The 23,081-nt window shown below is 26.4% G+C and overlaps 1 protein-coding gene across 5 annotated transcripts in view; it reads right to left on the reverse strand.

The window, feature by feature from the left end:
* The window catches only part of LOC119680154 (segmentation protein cap'n'collar), an 82,740-nt gene that overhangs the window by 50,576 nt on the left and 9,083 nt on the right, over window positions 1-23,081 (reverse strand). The window contains exons 1-3 of one of the 5 annotated variants that reach the window (XM_038092839.1): window positions 18,295-18,368; window positions 16,993-17,525; window positions 11,913-13,038 (exon numbers count right to left, since the gene is read on the reverse strand). In XM_038092839.1, the coding sequence (XP_037948767.1) occupies window positions 11,913-12,803 (891 nt within the window). In that variant the 5' untranslated portion in view covers window positions 12,804-13,038; window positions 16,993-17,525; window positions 18,295-18,368. Of the gene's footprint in view, window positions 1-11,912; window positions 13,039-16,992; window positions 17,526-17,797; window positions 18,172-18,258; window positions 18,369-21,834; window positions 21,981-23,081 lie in introns of those variants that run through there. The other 4 variants (XM_038092837.1, XM_038092838.1, XM_038092840.1 and 1 more) reach the window with 4 other exon arrangements.

Raw genomic sequence — 23,081 nt, forward strand, 5'->3', positions numbered from 1 at the left:
AGCATAGACATGTCGATAATAAGATAAACAAACATTTATCATCTCTCCTCAAAGGCCATGTCGGTGGCATTTATTTTTTAATTTCTCAAAGTAGGAAGCCAGCAGGGAACAGTTGGAGCAAATGGTGTCAAGCAATTCATTTTTTAATAGTTGCAATAATTCTTACTCTGCTTCCAAACAGTTGGAGAAAAATTTCAAAATTGTAATTATAAAAACAGGAATAAAAATAGATTAATAGATGTATAATTAAGATTAATATTGAATTTAATAATAGAAGCTGTAAAACAGGTATATTGAATGAAAGTTTATTTCTAATAGAAAAAACTTGTAACCAAAATTATAGAATCAGAAGAATAGCATCTCATTAGGGCTATTAATATTATCTTAAATTAAATAAAAAATAAATATAAATCATAATAAAATTCATAAATAAAAAAATCAATAACATGTTATCTGACATACTGTTGTTCTTACAACTCCTTGCGATTCCCCAACACTTCTCAGTCGCCCAATTTTGGAAATCAATTTCAAATATCCACTACTGTAGCAAAGAATAATGGAAAATCCAACTCAATGCATCTAAATCGAATGGAATCAAATTCAATGTATGTAGTTTGAAATCAATAGGAAGCTCCAAGAAAAATGGAATCTAGTTCATATCACTGCATAAAAACCTTTTCACCTCAGTGAGATCAATGTCTTATACCGTTTTCAATTGGTAAATCTGGGGTAACTTTTTCAATCGAGAATCATTTTTAGGGCAATTTTTATTTTCGATTGGTAAATCTCGAGTAAAATGTATAACACTCGAGATTAATTTATAACACTCTAGATATTTTGCCAGGGTAGCAAGACTACCCTGAAATTATCAGCTGTCATATAGACTTGACATATAAAATGTCATTTGATTCGATATATGTATTAATGAAAAATATAAATGTCTACTAATACTACTACAAAAATGTTAGATTACAATCTAAACATCAAAAAATGTTCGATTGGACAACAAAGTTTGACATATCGAGAGTAAATCTAGATTCAATCCAGATCTACCAATCGAAAAGGACAATAGATTTATGTGACCTATAGTAGAATTAGTAGAATATAGTAGTAGAAATTGACATTTTAGTAAATGACAAGTAACCAGTTATCACGTGGGTATAGACGTCGTTTATAGCCATGTAAATAGTCATCGATATCAGACATGAGCTAACAATATCGTGTTATGAGCATTGAAAAACGACACCAGATCAAAAATATATATTGTTTAATGTAAAAAAACGTTTCATGGTACTTGTTATTATGGTATTATGTTTAATAAAAGTATGTAAATAATGTACAGGTAAATACTAGAAATTAAAAGAAATTGTGATTCGAAATTGTGATATTCAATAATAGTGATAAAAAACTCAACGAGATAGATTGTAGTAACATTATAGAGATGATTTTACATACTAAGGTTCAAAAAAACCAGAACACATAGTAACACATAGAACACAGAACACATAGAGCATTGAAAATTTATTCTTCAAGTTTTTAGTAACCAAGTCTTATAGCTCCCTCCCCCTAATGTATAACATGAACAAACCAAAAAGAAAATTAAATATTCATGCGAACATATTATATTTTGAACTGAAAACCTTGCGTGTTGTAATGGGACATGAGTCAATAATAATATAATAAAGCTGATTTAAGTAATATTGTTTTCACATTAGTAAAACTACATCATTTCATAAATAATATTTGTTACAATTTCATAATATCTAAATATACATTTTATATTGCCATGAGTACAATTATGTCAATAGTAATAACACATGTCCATCCCATAGTAAGAGTAATTAAATTTCGCATAATATTAAAGACAACTTTTTTATTATATTAAAGGGTAATTTTACTGAAGTTTAAAGTAACACTTTTGCTTTACAAAAGTAATATAGAAAAAAATTTCTTTTATACTTTATTTAGTAAAAATAGAAAACTAATATCTTCAAGATATCAACAACATATCATTTATGGCAGTTCAATCTAACACAACTGTAAAAATCTGCATATTCTTTTATTATATATTGATGATGATCTATCCTCCTATCTCTCTGTAGGTCTGTTGAAAAAGAAAATAGTTTATCAATTTATCTTCAACCAGAATATTTCTCAAAACAAACTATTAGTTAAATAGCATACAATTTTTCAAAGACCTGATTTCCTACCCAAATCTAAACTGGATAGAAGATTACAGTGAAAAAACCTCATAGGTAATTTATAATAAAAAGTTAATAATGGGTCTCCAATAAAAAAATTGTCTAGTAATCATTAACACAATGGTAACACCGTGTTGGATCTACTCGATGCTCGAACTAAGGGACACTGCTTCTAATCTAAATCTACAAAAAGTCTAAAAATTTTAAATTTGCATCTGAACTCCATGAAACGTAAAAAATACTAAAGTTAACATGATTAAAGTTGTGAGACTGAATACAAACTATACCCATAGATTACTTCAACACGGTTCCAAAACTTGATGGGTCTAAGTCTCTTCTGAAGATCGACGACAAATGCTGTTCAGCACTCCAAAAAGAAACAACACAAGCAAATCCTTGCTGGCTACAAAAACAACAGCTTTACTGAAACACCCTAATAACTTATCAAGAGAACTTGTATTAAGACGCTACCCAAAAAGATTAAAAGGAAAGGAGTTTAGCTTCACAAACTCGAGTTTAAATAATCTTACTTAAAGTTAGCTTACAATGAACATGGATGATATTTTACCACTACTTGTTTAAACTGTGATTATTATATTTGTGTATTTTTTTTCATATAATCGGTATACATCGTATATTAGATAGATATATCTAATATCATATATTTTATTGCAATAAAATATTGTTTATTAAATTAAAAACAAAAATGATTTAAAAATGTCAAATTTTTGCTTCGGATCAGTACGAATTACAATCCCAATTGGAACTTGGAAATCCAGAAATAATGACATACGCACAATAGGTGTTAGTAACTGGAAAGATGAAATCCCACGAATGATAAGTCACCAAATCAATTAAATATCTAATTATATTTTTTTTCAGATTTTTGGAGATATGAAAAATAGACAAATAAGTCAGCTAATTTGATTAATTTTAAAAAAATTTCTAAATAGTGATGTATATAAATTTTTTTCCAGTATGGCAATATAAGCAAGCTACGTGAAAGAACCGTTGTTTCTATTGTGAATTTATATTTTTTTACAACTCTTGGTTAATTTTATTTAATATTAAAACATTGAAAATATTTAAGAAGTACTTTTTTCTTAAAGTCGTAATTGAAATTTCTTTTTAGTAATTTTTTTTTTACTTTTTAATTACAAATTGTAGAAAAACGAAATTAACGGAGCTTCTGCAGCTACTGAATTGCGCACTCAATTACGAAGATTAATAAACTACACAGCACAGTCATCATTTCAGCAAAAAAATTAAATAAAATAAAATAAAAAAAGAAAAATAAAATTAAAGAAATACCGAAACGTCACAGACGTAAAAAAACTCTAATGAGCTTGGCAGTTCTCTTAAAATGTCTCTTATTGAGGTAAGCCGATGCGAAAGCCGTGTTTTCTTTAAAGTTAAGTACGCAAGAAAGAAACCCATTATACACAAATCGGAATTAGTAAATTCTTAAAGCGGCTACTGGCAAAAAGAACTTAATTTAAATTATTTAAAGTCTCGTTTTGAGTAAGCGCTTCAGTTTATTCAGTTTATTATTGGTAGGATGCCTATAATAGGACATCACATGAAGAAATCTGAACACAACTGAACTAAACTCCCAAAATAACTAGAAAATATTGGATAAACTCATAGCCGAATCATTTAAGAGTTCTGAAACTCTTAAATCATTAAATATTGAATTATAAGACATAATTAATCAGTTATCTGTCTCGAGAAGGCATGCCTAGATTAGTTGTGCAGTAGAGAAACAACAGAGGGGAGACAGATGAGCTGACAATCTGATATATTTGAAAGTAAAGTCTTCCCATGTCTTTTGAAGATGTCATATTCCGAAAAACAGGGTTTATATTAGTAACTAAATATAAACAATTTTATATATTTATAATATTTTTAAAAATCCAATTCATTAGCTTTGTTACAATGCAAAAAGTTTTAGGTCTCTATCATTTATAGAGTTTGAGATATGACTATTTAAAAATAAGTATAAAAATGCAAATTTTTAAACTCCTATGTATGAGTCCTAGGAGTTATGTTATTGTATATATGCACAATAGAATAATATATGATAATATATAGTATATTATATATAATTTATATTATATATATATAAAAACAAAACAAACAGGCTGCACTTTGCACAATGTTACAGAAATCTTTAGATCATTCGATACTGTTTTGCCAAAGAGTAAATAAAATTCTATATTTATTATATATGGTTTTTGATCTAATAAAAATTAAAATTTCAATTCAACAATTATTTTTTTTTTTGTAAAATACTTTGATTCCTTTATTGAGAAGAACTGATAAGAACGACAGCGTTGAAATTGATTGGTTTTTTATTTATTTATTCGTGTTTAATGTATCTACCATGTAATTTTAAATCAATGATTTTAAGCATTTAATAAATTTTAAATAAAAATTAAAAAGAATACACTATTAACTATTGAAATATAAAACAATACAGAAACACCCCACATGTCGATACATTTTTTTAAACTATAAAAGTCTTTATATATGTTCATTATAGCAACGTATTTTTTTCTTTTTTTGTTTTTGAATTATAATATATTATTATAATTGCATTATTATTAACTATATTAGGCGGCAAAGTTAATCCACTAAAAACATATATGTATTGTATTACCGAAAGATAAGTATGCATATGTTTATAATCTTCACTGACGCACATCTTTAAAATAAATTCAAAGTAGATATGAATTGTGATTGTAAGTGCACCAAATCTTTGACTAACTATTTAATAAAAATAATTTTGTAAAATTTAATAAATTTTAAATAATTGTAATGATGTTCTTATCTGTAAGACAAAACTATTCGCGATAAGAAAAAGCTCAAAATTCAATAGCTCGGGTTTTGATAGAAAAGTTTTCGAATTTTCTATATTTTAGACACAAACCACAACACATTTTGTGTGCATAGTGACATCTGCCAACTGATAAAACAAGTAACAAAACACACCACGCTTAACATGAATAATTTGCTAAAGCTGAGGTGAATTGAAAGCAATGATGATACATGCATTACAGCCGGTCGTTTCACTTACAATAAATTTTTAAATTTCATATTGTTTTTATATTAATATTAAAAAATATTAATAAATTTAAAAAAAGTATTAATATTTAATATTAAATTAAAATATAATTATATATTTACCGTAAATTAATAAATTTAGTTTTTTATAATTTTATGTGTTAAATAAACGACGTAATACCGGTAATAATCAAAAAATTTATTAATATTTAATTAAAAAAAACACAAATAACGCAATTAATTAAAAAAAAAAATTATTTAAAAGTTTAAATAGCACTGGAGCAACAAAATATTCATAAAAGATAGTATATAATAATATGAAGTAAATATAATAAGAAAATAGTCTTTAATAAGAATAATGCATATATCAATAATAAAATATATAAAGTGGTAATATCTATTGCACAAGAACCTAGAACTTGTAGAATTTACCCACAAATTACAATCAAACACAAAAACTAAAAACAATAACTACAATGTAATTAACAACAAAATTCAAGTAGTAATTACGAATCTTAGTACTATATGCGTTCTATAAATTATATATAATACTACAAATAGGTATGACATTATAAATTATCCAACTGAGTTGATAAATCCGTTGAATCTATTAAAAAAATAGACCACTTTTAAGTCAGCGTACTTTTCACTTTTCTTCGCGAAATTCATTTAATTCGACCATGCAATAAACATAAGAATAAAGAAACTGAAGCCCTACGATATCGAAATAATGATTCTCAAAGGCAAATCAAAAGAATATCTTCTTATTCCAGGTGTTTTTATAATCCCCACTGACAAGCAAGCAATTTCTTTTGAAATAATTGTAGTTTCTAATTTTTACTGTGAAAAAAATGGTGCAAAAATGGTTGGATCGTGAAGAATTAGAGTTGGACATACATCCATGTATTTTGCATAGTAAATTATAATTATATATTATATGACGACAAATAGGAAAGCCTAAGAACATATATTCTATAGCATTTCAATACGAAACCAATTTAGTAATCATCCTTTCTAATAAACTAGTTTCATTACGAAACCAATTTAGTAATCATTCTTTCTGATAAACACTAGTTTATAAGATATACATATGCTAACTATAATAGCCATACTTTCGTTTATTTAAGGTACCTTTCAAATGATAGACGCTAGTTTAAGATGGCAGTTGTTTTTATAAAGTAAATCACCCAGGCAGGGACTACAAAGTTGAGCTATACTGCGTTTGTAGACATGCAGGGATCTGAAGAAATGAGCAAGCCGAATAACTCACCAAAAAGGGAGTACTCATAGTAATAATAAGGACTAAACCTTAAACCTTATTGGAGATAAGATTTTTCAAATAAATTGTTCAAAAAATTATTCAAAAAATTAAATAAAATTTGATATATTATACTAGAAGAATAATAGGCTAATAGTAATAGCCTATAGTAATAGGTAATGAAGTATTATAGCTCATTCACATGCTATGAGTCTTTCTTTTTAAACTGTGGTTTAATATTTCATAAACCGATTTACGAAAGTTAGTTTCAAAAAGAAATTTTCGTTTTTTTTTTTCTGTGCTCCTTCGGTAGACAAGGTAGTTTCTTATGTATCTATAAACCTTTCGTCTTTCAAAAACATAGTTTTTTATGAATGGCAATTTAACAAAACCAAAGCTAAGTTATTCGCGTTGATTATGTGCATTAAGTTATTCGTTAAATTTTATCATCTTCAGCAATTTTTAATGCATAAATAACAATATTAATTTAGTGTAAACATTATAAATATTTCCGTATACAAAATTCATAAGAAAATTAATTATATAGATACGATGGTTCAAAAAAACTCAGACATACATAGACTAAAACTTTATGTATGAAAAAAAATAATAAACAGTAAAATAAAAGAAAACAAAAACAGTATTTCTGTATTTTATAAATTAGCATTAAAACACACTTTATATAGGAAAAGCAATTAAAAAAAATATATTTATCATACTTTTTTTAAACAGAAATAAAAAAAAACAACCCAAAAAATCCAGGTCAAATAAGAATTTCATTCAGACATACGGCAACCTTCACCCATTTGATTTTGTTTTCTTCTTAAAATTTTACTCTAAAGTTACGATCTAAGGATATATCTAAGCTTTGTAATTTACATATTCCAGAAAATATTAGATATATATATTATATTCATATATATATATATATATATATATATATATATGGATATATTCAATTCAACGTGTGTTATGTTTTCGATATAATAAACAATATTCGGTACACTTTTCTAGTCAAGGTAACCTGAACGAGAATTTTTTATTTAAAATACTTGTAAAATCAAAAATTATTTTATAAATACTCAAAATATTCAATGACAAAAAAAAATTGTCTGACATAATAAAAACAATATTAATAATTTGTAAATTAAAAGTAAAAGGAAAAATGCACTAATTTTCATATGTGCAGTATATAATAAAATATTAAATATATATATATATATATATATATATATTTTTTATATCTATATAATACAATGACGATTGGAAAATTCAAAGTTTAGTTTTGTGTGCAAAACAAAAATCAAAACATAATTTCATTGAACGTTCGAAATAAATAAAAAATAATCTAAATGAGAGAGAAATGCTGAGTCACTTCGCTGCTTGGATTTTATATGCGCCACTTTGTTCTATCAAAAAGTTCTATCAACATTCGCTCAGATAACTGAGCACAAAATTTGAAAATAATTAAATTTTTTAATGAATTTTGCAAAATCTGACTCTTAAGAGGTTAATTATTGTAGCTTAATTCGTTGAAAAATAAAATCGTGAAGCAAATTTGAAAGCAGCAAAACAGAGAAGATCACATCATAACTGTCAGTTTTAGAAGCACAGGTTCAGTTCAAGTATGAAACCTGGGTTTAGAGATTAACATAATAGATTTTAATAACTAATTATATTATATTAAAGTTGTGTTAATATTTCCCCCTTCAGTTCTGTATCTATATCTTTATTCAGTGAGGTTGAAGACAGCAACTGAATTAGCTATAATTATTGTCTTTTAATCAAAAACTTAGTACTATAGAACAAACTCATCAACTATGTCTCAATTGAGACTGCACAGTTATCACGAAGAATAGACACAAAATAATTGGGTATTCATCTGCGTTCAAACCTGTGGACTTAACTTATTTTGATTCATCAGTCAAATTTGAAGATTATCAACATATCAACATTTTTTTTTAGTATTTTATTTTAAAAAACAAAAAATAATAAGCTTTACTATGTGTTGTATTTGTTTTTATATGTTTTTAATAATAACAGTTACGGTTCCTGATTGCAGCAGACATAAATCTAGCAGTAATCTCGATACCAATCCAAAACACTATAAAAGTATACACATTGTTTACAGGTTAATCCAAACCATTAGTGATCAACCTGATATCACCTTTACAAGACTAAAACAAAAAACTTCCTAAGGAAAAAATAATTGTTTAATCTGCACCAGGGATGTCCAGACCCAATAAAATCGCGGGCCAATTTAAATCACTGAAAAGGTGGAGGGTTGGAGAAATAAATACATATATTTATAATTTTGTCAGAGAAAAATAAAAATACGGCGAGAATTAGTTTTTTTAATTCTTCCTTAATTTATCTTTAACAATTTTATCAATATCAACATTATTAAAATTAATTGTTGCCATATGAAAAATATTTTATTTTAAATCTGATGACTTATGGCACTAGATTACGAGTTTTTTGAACCAGTTGTACAAAGAATTATGTACTAAAGTCTTTGCTAATTAAGTAAACTAACGTGTAATAAATTCTTGAAAACATTTTAATTCATTTATTTGGGACATCAAGAAAATAAAATAATGTAATGTTATTAAAATTTAACAGAAAAAAATTTGCGTAATTGTGGTAGAGTAAAAACATGTCGCAGGCCGAAAAAATATTAACCGCGGATCGCATGAGACTCTCGGACCGTGCTTTAGACAACCCTATTCTTCACCATTACAGTCTATTTCAAATATAACTTATTGTCATTGTATAAACATTAAAGAAAACCTAAAAAAAAATTATTATAATATTTAATTTATTATTTAATTTATTAATAATTTTATGTAATAGAAGCCTTTTCGATCATACAGAGTTTAAGAGTTATTTGAAGCCAAGAAAGACAGTTTCGTATTATATAAAATTTTAATTTATTGGTCACTAAATTGAATAAAATCAAAAACACTAAAACAACAAAGGGACTTTAGTTTGTTAGCTTAAAGAAATCTATCAATTCTACTGTCAGTTAATATAGTATTTATTGTTGTTGGAATAGTTAGTGAAGCCTTGTAATCTAGTGTTCGTGTACCTCGTCGCCTAAAAAATAATTGTAGTCAAAAACATCAAATTGGAGATATATGGACCTTAGTCTATTAAATATTCTTAAGTTTAATAATATTTAATATTGTTGTTCCCAGCTCTTTTGGCAACTGTGAAACTACGTTGGGTGGATGTTGTGAGTAGTTTTTGATCGTTGGCGACAAAACATAGCTAGGAAAATACTACAACATGGATTTAGATCTATTTGTACTTTTCCTTTAATGAGATTAAAAATAAATATGGTTTAAATCCATTTAATTGATTTGGAAAAACAATAAACTTTTCACAAATCTCATAAAACCTAATTTTTTTTTTAATTTCTGCTATATAAGAACTTTAATATTTCAGTAATGTTTTTTTTTTCTCAAAGGAGTTGTGTCCATTATGTGCCATTTTCTTATAATAGAGTGCTTATTATATTTTCCTATACTTAATAAATTGTAATTTATTAAATATACAATAAATTTCGTGCCACATTTATTAAAGCAAAATAATTATTTGTTAAAAATTTGGCCTTAATTTATAAAAAAATACACATACAGAAATAAAAAATTTTAAATAAAATAAAATGCATTTAAAAAAAAAAAAAAATTTAAAAATACATTTCCAAATTCATTATATTTATTTAAATATGAAATATAAAAAACATCCAAAGCGATTCACTGATTTATTTTGAAGCACAGTGGGCCTATTTAGATTTACAGGTAAGTAAAAAAAATGTCTCACGAAAATAAATATCTGAGTAATTTAAATTTAAGGATTTTTTATGTTCCTCCATCTTAAGTTCGAGTTTATTAGAATTGTATATATTTTATGTGGTATTTAATGTCAATTCTTTAGAAAAGCAATGGACAAACCTTATTTCAGCAAATTTTATTTTAAATTTAACTAATCCTAACTACTAACTAAACTAATTAAATTAAAAAATGTGTAAGTTTTATCCAAATGCCTCGTCTTGTCTTTTTAACATTTTTGTTAATTCCAGATATTGTTGATTTTTTCGAGTATAAATTCTATATGTTTTTATTTTTTTTTAAATGTAGAATATGTGTACCATAAAGTGTCTTGGGTTTGTAGTACTGAACGAAATATGCTATGAGATATAAATATAAATAAATATAATAACATATATATTATTATATATAAAATATAATATAAATAATATTCGGATATAATTTTTTCATTTTAATTATAACAAATTATTTTAATTTTATTATAATCATAATAAAATAGTAATATATTATATAAATAACATATAATAATGTTATTTAAAAATAACAGAAATAATAAAAGTTATTCAAATTAAAAGAGTTTGATCCAATAAAAATAAGGTCTGTAACAAATACACGCTACCGGTAAGTTAGAGGTAATCAAATATTCCCATCAATACTTATCGCAGAAATATTATTATTATTATTGTTATTAAATAATGTAATACATTTTATTTGGAATAAAAGTTGAATCTGAATCACTGTGCGATATGTTAAAATCTTATTACGAGACATTGATCATTGCAAGTGAGGATGGCAAGTTTGTTTGCGAGGCAATTTTTACGCATTTTTTATGAATAAATTAATGCATATGAAAATTTTGGAATGAGAACGTATGATATAAATAAAATAAATATTTTTTTTATTTATAAAGAAAATTTTAAATTATTTTACAATAAATATAAAAATCAAGCTGGTATATTTTTTAAAAAATAAACACTCAATTGGAACCATATAAGCCTGTATTATTATTTATACATATCAAAAATAGTGCTAGTATTTAATACTAACACTATATTTAAGTATGTCATTGCATTTCTAGTGAATTGACATACTCTATAAAATAGATACATTTCTAATCACTCAAATATGAGTTGAAGTTATTTAATTATATCTATCTGGTTTTCCGGGTATTGTTGAGAGAAAATTTCTTCTTTTAATTTTGCATTGTCAACTGTGTTGGGTTCTGATAGTGTCTTCCTTAGAAATAGATTGTCTCTACTCTACTATTATACTGTATTCAGTTAATTATTTTGGAAAAATGCTGAAAATTATAAGTATGACATATAAACTAATCTTATACACTCGTATTAGATTATAAGCGCAATGATTTCTAAAGGCTGGTCACAGATCACTTGCATTCTGGAATCTAGATTAAAGAGGTTTTGCATGATGTTGGATTCTACAATCGTTTTTATCATATCTACTTTCCATTTTATTATATATGACAATAGAAAAATTCATTATTATAATATTTTAATATAATCAAATTTTCATTGATAATTCTTAAATAAATGTTACCTCAGTAGTTAAAAATGGATCCGAATCATTTGTATCTTTTTCAGAGTCTACTGGTTCTTTTTTAATGCATCTTTGAGATAATGAATTTGAAGAACATGAAGCAAGATTATTCAAAGCTTCGAGTTCATTGAGGTCATTATTGTCGGAGTGCTCATTTTTAATACTTGTCAAATCGCCAGGATTTGGAAATGTATCATTCAACGCAGTCGCTCCTTCAGTTTTAATATCTTTCAGACTATCGTCGGAAAAATTTGGTAAATATACATCTAAATATGTTGAACTTGAAGGCTCATCTTTCAGAGGCAATCCATTATAATGGTTTAGTCCAGACAAATCACCATAATCACTTAAATTTGCTAAATTCTGCTCCCATATCGGACGTGGATCAAAAGCTGTATCCAAGTTTAAAAACATATCTAGTTCCGGTATTGGACTCAAACGAGAAGCATTTACATTTAATTCTGTAGATGCTAAATTTGCTGCATTTACATGCTCCAGCCCAGCTGCACCAGTACTTGGGTTACTAACAGTTTGAGCGTTAGGCGTTGCTTGTAGTTCTTGTATTGCAGCTGTTTGATTTGTAGCAAGATCATTATGTACCAGCAAATATGCCGTTATATTTTGATGATTATGTTTCTCGCGTTGTCGATCATAACGTATTAAATCCTCTATCAACGGCATCATAGTTTTTCGGTTGGCATAGGGATATTCCACCATTGGCACAGCACGCAACAATTCCAACTCCCAACCATCACCATCTCGCAGTTCTAGTTGAGAGTCCCAGCTACGTAAACGTTGTTGCAGATATATATCAGGATCCCCCTGTAACAAACTCAATGCCAATGCTATTTGCAATATTTTTATAGCATACGATTTTTTATTCGACCTCATCTTGACGCTTTTGTTTTTCTAATTTTTGTAAATAGTAACAATATTCTTCCGCTTGATTTCGCCTACTCGATTCTCAATAACGTTTCCTTGTAATCAATTGATTTGCGCAGAGGAACACGATTTATAATTATTTTTTTCGAATAGTTTTTTAAAATATAGATTACTTTACTGCAGTTTTCAAATTGATGCTAACTGATATTTGCTAACAAAATTAAGCTTCTGAGGGAGGGGTTTTCTGCAAAAAGAAAAAAGAAAATAATATTATTGATATATACTGGAAAAATTTAATTATTATGTTAGTAAAATATGTGACTTTTATTTTAAAATGAGTTTTCGGTGAAGTTTTTTAACAAATTTTTAAAGCTTTAAATTACATATAATTAGATACTACATTCTGTACTTGTGAATTATAATCCATTCATTTTCATTTTAATCCAATGAACTAGTTCGTGAGTAGATATTAAAATTTGAATTATGTCAGCTGAATAAGAACATGAATAACATAAATCACATTAGTGTTGAAGAAAGACACGCATAATACTGCAAGACTGTTACTCTAGCCTTACTGTTCCGCTGGAAGAACAATAACACCTTAAGATGGTTGCGCAGTTAATGAACATTAACAGACGCCTTGTGAAGTGCAAATGAGTTTAATAACTTGTTTCGATCATAGTAATATAACTGCATACTATTTAATTATGTAAAATAGGACAAATGAATTAGAAGTTGGTTATATAATATGGCATATATTACATAAAACATACGAAATAAAATGGAACTAGAAAGTCCAAATCGATCAAATAAATAAGCAATTCTTTTAAATGAAAGCTTTAGTTCAATATGTGCAAGTCTACTGCACATATTGCATATAGTAATATAATTATGTTCATTAAATGATTTTCTTGTACGTTATTGGATTTGACGATTCTAGAAGTCATTAATTAAAAGAAATTATCAACATCATAATTCAGGTAGAGCTCTTCTCTTCCCATCGAAAAGAGAGCTTACTTTTTTAAGACCACTTAAGAAAAAACACAAAAACTATTATCTGATTTCGATATATCAGAATTTCGCTACTAAACTGAAACAGTGACTATAGCCAAGTATGCTTTCAGTTGCAACAAGAGCCATTGAAGGGAAGACTTAATCTACTAGCATAGTTTCCTGTCTGACATTGACCTGACACTGACCTGTTAACATGATTGATACCTTTACGGGGCAGCTCAAGATGTCTACATAAATTGTTTATAGATTATCAAATAATAAGTAATTTTGTTGTTTCGCAATCAATAGAAGCAGTGAGAAAAATTTAATATTAATAATAAAAAAATATATAAGAAAATAAATTTCTCTGGTTAACTCTCTTTTAAACATTTTCCTTGTCAAAGCATTTCATATTCCATATACGATATATTTAGTGATTAATCACTAAATCCGTTGCTATGCAGTTTAACCTTTTCAAGATTTAGTAAAAACCATAACATAACATATGTACTGCATTCTTTTTTATGGGTACAATTTTTATTACTCTGAAGTCTGTTTTGTCTTGTTAAAGTAAAAGACGTAATTCAAACCTATATTATTCTGGTATTTGATAAATAAAAAAATATAAAATTTTATTTAAAAACCATATGCTCAAACCTCTTAATATAAACAAATTATATTATGACTACTATTTTTTATAGAATTATATATATATATATATATATATATGTAACCATTTTCATATAAAATAAAAACCTCAATTGAAATAGAAACCTCAACTATCAACAAAATCATTAAACGTACATGAAGTAAAGATAAAAGTATTTCATATACCATAAACTGAAGACAGATTATGTTTGTATAAAAAAATACTATGAGAGTCAACAATTTATCCATTTATTATCAACAATTTTTATTTACTGAATTTTACCTCATTCAGAACAATTATTGAAGATTCAACCTCAAATCTTGAACCTACTGCAAAGAACCTTATTCTATATTTTGCACAACAAGGCTCTGATGTACAATGGATTAGAATAGTCTAGAAAAGACTCTAACTCCATCTCCAGTCAAATCGATTAATAATATTTCAGTTTATATCATTCAAATTCCAACTCCAAACTTTCTTTTTCTACCTGAGTGTTGCCTTGTCACCCAAGTGTGTTTTTACATAGTTCGTGTCATCAGAATCAGGTCTACTACCCAGACGACAACAACAACTATATGAACTGAACTATTATCCATTATTTTATAGTATTAATTTTATAAGATAAATAGTCTTCTTTTGGTAAACGAAGTTGTATTTTGTAAATAACACAGAAATTTCATGTAAATTAAGTTGTTAAATTATGTCTATTAGGTTTTGTTTAAAGAAGAGTCTTTCTTGTAGATATATATTGGGGAGAATATTGCAGTCATAGTGATATAATGCTAAGATTCGGTCAAACTAGTACTCTTTGTTTTATATTGAAGTATGAAAATACTTCACTTTCGGACGGTTTTTCGAAGAACATTCATAGTAAAGCAGAAGTTAATTCTAACCTATTAGAAGTATACAAAGTCTTACAGTCATTGCAAGGTGTACAAAATGCAAGAATGTAACACTAAAATTGCAAATGCGATTTGCAACAGAAATGCACTTACATTAATTACAATTACATCAACTTAAAGAAACAAGTGAATATGGAGCATAGTTACAGTCATCATTAAGATTAAAAACCTAATAAAGCCTACTTTTAAAAAAACAAATATCACTTCTTCATAATCAGTGTTTCAAAATTAATTTAATTAAAATTAGTGCAACAAAATATATTCATTTATTTTGTCTGTATAAATTAATTTTGTATCAAAGAAAAAATATCCTTCAGGACTTATGAAGAATAAATTAAGACTTTTGCTAAATGAATCTGGACCTGAAGAGGTCATTATTTTGTCTCATTAAATTAAGTTTTCTATAAAAGAGAAATTTTCATTGAACAGAAATGAGGAATAAATGAAGATTTTTGCTAAATGAAGTTCGGCCAGAAGAGGGTATTATTTTGTCCCATTAAATTAACTTTTGTATCAAAGAAAAAATATCCTTCAGCTCTTATGAAGAATAAATGAAGATTTTTGCTAAATGAAGATATGTCTGAAGAAGGCATTATTTTGTCCCTTAAAATTAACGATTGTATGAAAGAGAAATCTTCATAAACAGAAATGATGGATAAAAGAAGATTTTTGCTAAATGAAGCTGTGCTTGAAGAGGGCATTATTTGTCCCTTTAAATTAATTTGAAATAAAGGAAAAATTATCCTTTAGCACTTATGAAGAATAAATGAGGATTATTGCTAAATGAAGCTATGCCGGAAGAGTGCATTTTTATGTCTCTAAGTTGAAATTAACTTTTGTATGAAAAAGAAATATCCATTAAATGGAAATGGAGGATAAATTAAGATTATTGCTAAATGAAGCTGTGCTTGAAGCGGGTATTTTTTTGTCCCTTTAAATTAACTTTTGTATGAAAAAGAAATATTGATTAAATGGAAATGAAGTATAAATTAAGTTTGTTTAAACATGGGGTTATACACGCCTAGAATTGGTTTAAGACTACATTTCTTTGAGACAGCTTATCAGTGTCGAAATAAATATGTATTCATATGTTATGTTATGAATCTACAAGTTGCTCAAAGTCAGGCTCTCCGAAGACTCTTCAAAGTGCTATGGTACATCTGCACGAATGACATGCTAAGAGACCTTAGAATAGATTCGTTCAAAAAATACATAAAGGACAGAGTCCTGGACCTATATGCTAAAACCGACAGGCTGCCTTACTTAGCACTATCTAATCTCAGAGTAATCAGTAACCGCACGAGGCGGTACGCCGATCTTAGATCAGTCATTGAATAATCACGAGGCTTATAAGGAATAAACTAAATTCAGTCAAAATCAGTGAAATTGGTGAAACTCTGCAGAAACTCTCCAGCTATCAAGGAGGAAAAGTGCCCAGATGCACTAACTCGGAAAAGGTTCAACATAATATAATAATGTTATGTAGTTAACAATTTCTAATGTGATGTTTGTTTGAGAAAAATTAATTGATGCGTAGTCGGCATTTATTTTAGGTCTCAAAAGAACTAAAGCGTGAACAAGCGGTGATGTGAGAATGGGGGTGAAATGTGTTCCGTTGCGAATTTGAAATGCATTAATAAAATCGTACACTCACCTTTGTTCGGCTCTGCGACGCAATTTAATTGTCCCCTCCCTTCTTGAGTATCTGCTTTGGGTTGAATGATCGATGTTTCTTGAAATATTGTGCGGCAACCCACGCGCTTTTTAGAAAAATCTCGTTTGAACTTCTCACAAAAATTCTTTTACTTTTACTTAACACAAGAACCGTTTTTCCAGATATTTTCTATATCTGCACAAGCAATGCCGTTGTTGCTGCTGTTGTTGTTGTTGTTGTTCTTGCTACTTTATTTGATTTTACTCGTCCTTGAACTTGAATAATTTTTTTCAAAACAATAAATTGTTCATAAAGAATTTAGAACTTGAATGAAAAATACTCTCAATCTTTTCGGTTTTGTTTTTATTTTTTTTTTTGTTTTATTTGTTTTTTCGCTTATTGTTTATATTGCGTTGAAACAAAGACAATATATTGGTTACTAATATTTGCTTTTGGTTGCTTTGTATCTACAACTTTGCTGCGTATTTTCACTTATAAAAATTTCAGGTATTGCTTCTGGGGTATTTTTTACACTAAAATATTAAAAAAAAACAATGCTTTTGGTTGTAACATTTTAATAATTTAGGAACAAAGTAAACTTAGTTAAACGCCGGAGAAATTTCTTTTACCGATTATAATTTATACAAAATACAAAAATACAAAATTGATGGTGAAATTAGTTGTTTTTTTGTGCAAATGGTCGTTTTGTTTTGTGTTAGTGACTTCTCACTTCGTAAATATGAATACGTGTATGAAGACTGACTGATTCGAGCAGCGTTAATAACAGAAACAATTAATTTTATACCTTCACACGTTGTTAGTTTCAAACAACATATCAATCGATTTTAGTTTATGACTAAATATATAAAAAAAGAAATGCACATTATTAAATAAGTACTAAACTTGTTGAATTTAATTCATTTGATGTTAGAAGTTTTACAACGAACGACACATGCAGCCATTGACACCAGGTCCGCGTTTTAATTTAAAAATTGTGACTAAAAAACGTAATTGAATATAAAATTGAAAGCACTTAATATATTATTTCAAAATATGCACAACTTTTTGGAGGAGGAAAGCAACAAACGTAAAACATGTCGACTTTGACACGAAATACAGTAAAAAGCAAATGAAGAGCAATACAATACAATAACAACTTCAGCATATGCAAAAACTGAGAACCTAAACTGTATTCATAAATGAATTGTATTTTATATACTAATTTTAGAATTAATAATATCAATTAATGAATGTTTATTTTATTACATTATTATATTAATACGAATTATATTTTCACAGAACTTTGTATTTTTCTTATTTCCACTTTAACGCGACGATTCACCATTTGACAGTTCGGTACGGTTTACTCACCATTAAGTTGTGTTAAAAATTTGCAACTGAGCAAAACGAAAAGCTCATGTGTGAAAAAGCTTTTTCAGTGCTGCAAATAAAACTTTTATATTTCGAAAAATAGTATGAAATGGTTTACCGTGGTTTAAACTTATTAATAAAAAAACTATTTCTGTTAAATATGGTAGTTCTTTACTGTTTATAATATGGTTGTTTATTGATTTATATTGATATTTAATAACAATTATTATTGTGGAGAGTATATATACAATCAAAACATATGATATGGAAATCAGTTTGTTAGATATAATTATTTATATATATATAAAATATATGTATTAAATTTGTTGAATTTACCCTGATAACAATTATTTTACTAACATTAATGTTGTTATATTAGAATTCTCAAGTTATAATTAATAAAAAAATGTATGATCTCTCGAAGTAATACTAAAATACATTGCGACTGTCATTGACTTATTATAATCATTTAAAATTCAAAATGTTTTGTTATATTTATTAATTAATTGTGATAAGAGAAACGTATAATTTGATTTTTATACTTTTTAACATGATTGAATGCACAAATCAATAAAAATTGACATGAACCTATGTGGTTTGTTCAAATAAAATGCAACCATGTATTGTAATTGTAACAAATATTGAATAATTCGCCTACAGTAATAATTGGTTTATGTTAGCACAGCTCAATTATGGTAAATGCTATTTATTATATTAAAGGACGTTTATTTAGTTACTTATGTGAACTGTATAGTATGTTACAGTAAAGTAAATACTAAACAATCAAATTAAAATATATTATTAATGCATTTTGTTTTATTTAATTATCACATTTTCAAATTTTCTTATAATTTACTATAGTTTTGACAATAGTAAGAAATAATTTATTCAATTAAAAAAATAGTGATACGTAAATATTTTTTTATATTTTAAGTGTTATCATAATTAGGTTAAGACAACTCATTTAATATATTATAGTTTCAGTTACTTATTAATTTTATTATAGAGTTTCTATTATTAATATATTTACCTGCATGCTTTTATTTATAATATAAAAAAATCTGGAAATATTATTTCGATATTGTGGAATCTTGTATAGTCTCCGTAAAAGCAATAATAATGTGTATTATATATTTAATATATTTTTTAAAAAATCCTCGAAAAAGCAAAAATATTCAACTTCTTTTTAATATTTTTGTTTTCAAAGAATTTAAATAAAATTTGCAATGAAGGTTCATAATAGATCGCTTATCACTTTGGTAACATATAGGTACTTCTGTACTTTCTTAGATGGCTAGAGATTTCGTAGAAAGTCTGTTGTTTTATCGCGTACAAATTAGAGACTTTACCAAAAGACATATTGTTGTTTGCCTCAATTCGATGCGGCAAAATACAGCTATTATATATGATCAAATATTGAATTTTATTTTAAAATGGAGCATATTATATTTTTTTCATTATTATAGATTATTATTAGATTAAGTTAATATTAAATTTTTATACTTGATTAAATTTAAAAACAAATTTTATTTGTTCTATGCATGTACTTAAATAATTTTTAATTTCAAATTAATTTCAATTTTCAAATACTTGCTTTAATGTAACATTTTGTTACGAAATGTACAATGTAAGCTCTTTTACGCGGGTAAAGGCGGACATTCAATTCTATCTATAATTCTTCAGAAAGTATTATATATTCCTTTTAAATTTTATGTTCAAACGGTGTCTGCACTAGTGTTTAAAATAGACTCGATTCCAATGTCATATAAAATTGAAAAGTGTTTACACTTTAAATGGAATAATTTCATATAAAGTTCTTTTTAAATTTAAATATTTAAATAGTGTCTGTACTTATGTTTGAGAAGGACTTCATTTCGACATGACATTATAATTAAAAACTGTTTCACACTGTGGATATAACAATTTCATTAGACAATTGTTTTAATAATGTTGCTCTTAACAATTTTACAAAGCAGAGTTGCGATATAAAAATATTACAGAATTGATTTAAACGAAAAACGAGAATGTGGACTAAAAACAACAGTATATTTGGAATTTTTACAAAAATTTAGTTTAAAGCTAATATTAACAAATAAATTAATTTTTGAAATTTGTTTTAAGTAACAACCCTGAATTTATTTTGTGAATCTGTCATTTGTGTGCAACCATTCACAATAACTGAAATTATTCATCAATCTTATCTCAATACCGTTTAATTTGTATATCTTTTGAAATTAAATATTAAACGCCATTTCACTTAAAATTATGTTAATCGAAATTGAAACTTAGAGAGATTATTTAGTGTAAACATCGACTCTGAGGAATAAAATTGTTCAATGTAATAATTTTACACGAAAGAAAAATTATACACAAGTTATATTCACATAGATTATTACTATATGTTCATATCAAAATTTGAATTAATTAAAAAAATCTCTTCTTTCATTACGAGTAGCAATTATATATGGTATATGAATAATTAGTGTAATTATTCATATGTTTTCATTTATCCGCAATAAATATAATTTTTGGTTTGTTTAACGAGTTTTTACTGTATTCTGTACATATGTATGTTTGATAAATATTTGAATTACACAGAGTTGCAAAATGTAGCCTGAATCATTAAGATTTTTATTTAAAATAAAAATTTTCAATATATGTAATAAGTAAGATGTAGCAGGAATTCTAACATTTATTTCAGCTTGTATTTCAGCCTTTCAGCATAAATATTTGATATGAATTATCTTCTTAAATTATCAGCTTTTAATAATGCATGAACCTATTTTAACGAATATTACCTGCCAATTATTGATTTCAATTTAATGTAAAAATAGTAAGTATAGTGATAAAATATTTTTTCTTTAAATTTTAAATTAGATTTTTTGCAATTTTATAATTTTTACATTACTTATAATATCTTTTCAAAGAATTATGCATGTAAAAAATATTATTTAAACTAAAAATAACAATTTTATCGCTTAAGTTATTATTTTCCATTTAAGAAAATCCACTTATGTATATATGTTTAATTAAAAGTGTAATTAATATAAATGTATCTAAATATAACTTATTCTCTTTTATAGCTTTGATTTTATTTGATATTGATATTTATTTAAAAATGTCACTGAGATTTAATATCGTTGACTAAATTTTTTTGAATTCAATTCAATCATATAATTCAATCATATCCTTTATTCGATAAAGGACTAGTCCTATTTATTATTCAATTTATTATTTATTTGTGAGTTAGCACTAAAATTAATTTTAAAGTTAACTAAGAATAATGAACTGAAGTAGTAGGCCCATTGCCCTGTCAGTATTCAATTCAATTATCAATTTGACTTGGAATGCAATCCTTTTTACTATTGCAGAGATCATATTACTTTGGAGTTATTGATATTTACAATATTCATAATCACATAATTATTCCATTTCATCAAACATTTTTAGCGTTTCATACATATACATTACCTGTGAAATAAATCGCAAGCCATTGGCGGTGTTCATACAACTCGTTAACAAGTCATCATTGATATCAAGATCCTTTGCCGGTGACAAAGATTCCAATCGTGGCAAGTCTTCAAGGTCCATCATGTCTAAACGCTAATGATTGTAATCTAAAATAAAACGATTATATAAATAATAAATTCAATAAATATTTTTTTAGGATTTGCTGATAATACACATTTCTGATTATAATAGGCGACACTTTACGAAAACCATACTACGATACCTCACATGAAGCAGAGATATTGTAAGAAATTACAATGGGATTATAAGGGTGCCATTCATTATGGATTGCTAGGGTTTAGTGATTCGAAGAAAGTTGGAGTTAGCAGTAAAGAAGGTGAAGCTATAGTTTGTCGGGTTAGGAAAGATATTATCCAATATGAGCTTCTACTGCGGTTAAAGCAATGAATTGAATAATAAAAATGTGTTGATTTCTGTAAAATATTTTAAGAGTAACGTAAATCAGACATAGTAGCGCTAAACAAGGAATACACTACAATCATAATGCTGAATAAGTCACCACAAAAAAACCAAAAAAAAATAAAAATTTTTAAAAATTAAAAAATTAAAAATGTATAGAAAACTTTCACAAAAATATTCAGTCAATACTTATATACTGCTATGGAAAGAGTATATAAATTATATTTTTTTAAATTAGTTTAAATTTAACAATTAAAAATAAAATATAATTAATTAATTCAATTATTCTAGAGTAAATCATAAACCGATGTTGTTCTAAAATAACACAGCAAGTGAATTTGTTAATAAACTTTCACAGCAAATTAACAAAAAACACAATTTTCGAACATATAAGTCAAGTACGGCTTTGGGTCAGTTGGCTAATGAACGCTGACTTTGCACTTCAAATTTGGCAGGGCACGAGTTCAATTCCTGATACTTGCAGTCTCAAAAAATTGTAATTAAAGCATAATTTAATACAAGAAATAACTCCAACACCACTAATGATGATAAGTATTTGGCAATACTCGAAACAGGTGTATGGTCAGCCAAAACCTAAATTAATTAAAATAATATTAAAAGAATTTTTGTTGTTGCAATTTACTACTTTTCGAAATCTCTCTATTAAATTAGTTAATAAATCAATTAATCGAATCAGGCTTTTGCAATAAACTTTGTCAATTATAAAGCAGTTATAAACTCTTGTATCCACAAAAAGTTAGTGTATAGAGCAGTATGTGGTCTGAAAC

This window comes from Teleopsis dalmanni, chromosome 2 (assembly GCF_002237135.1).
Source record: "Teleopsis dalmanni isolate 2A chromosome 2, ASM223713v2, whole genome shotgun sequence".
Classification (NCBI taxonomy): domain Eukaryota; kingdom Metazoa; phylum Arthropoda; class Insecta; order Diptera; family Diopsidae; genus Teleopsis; species Teleopsis dalmanni.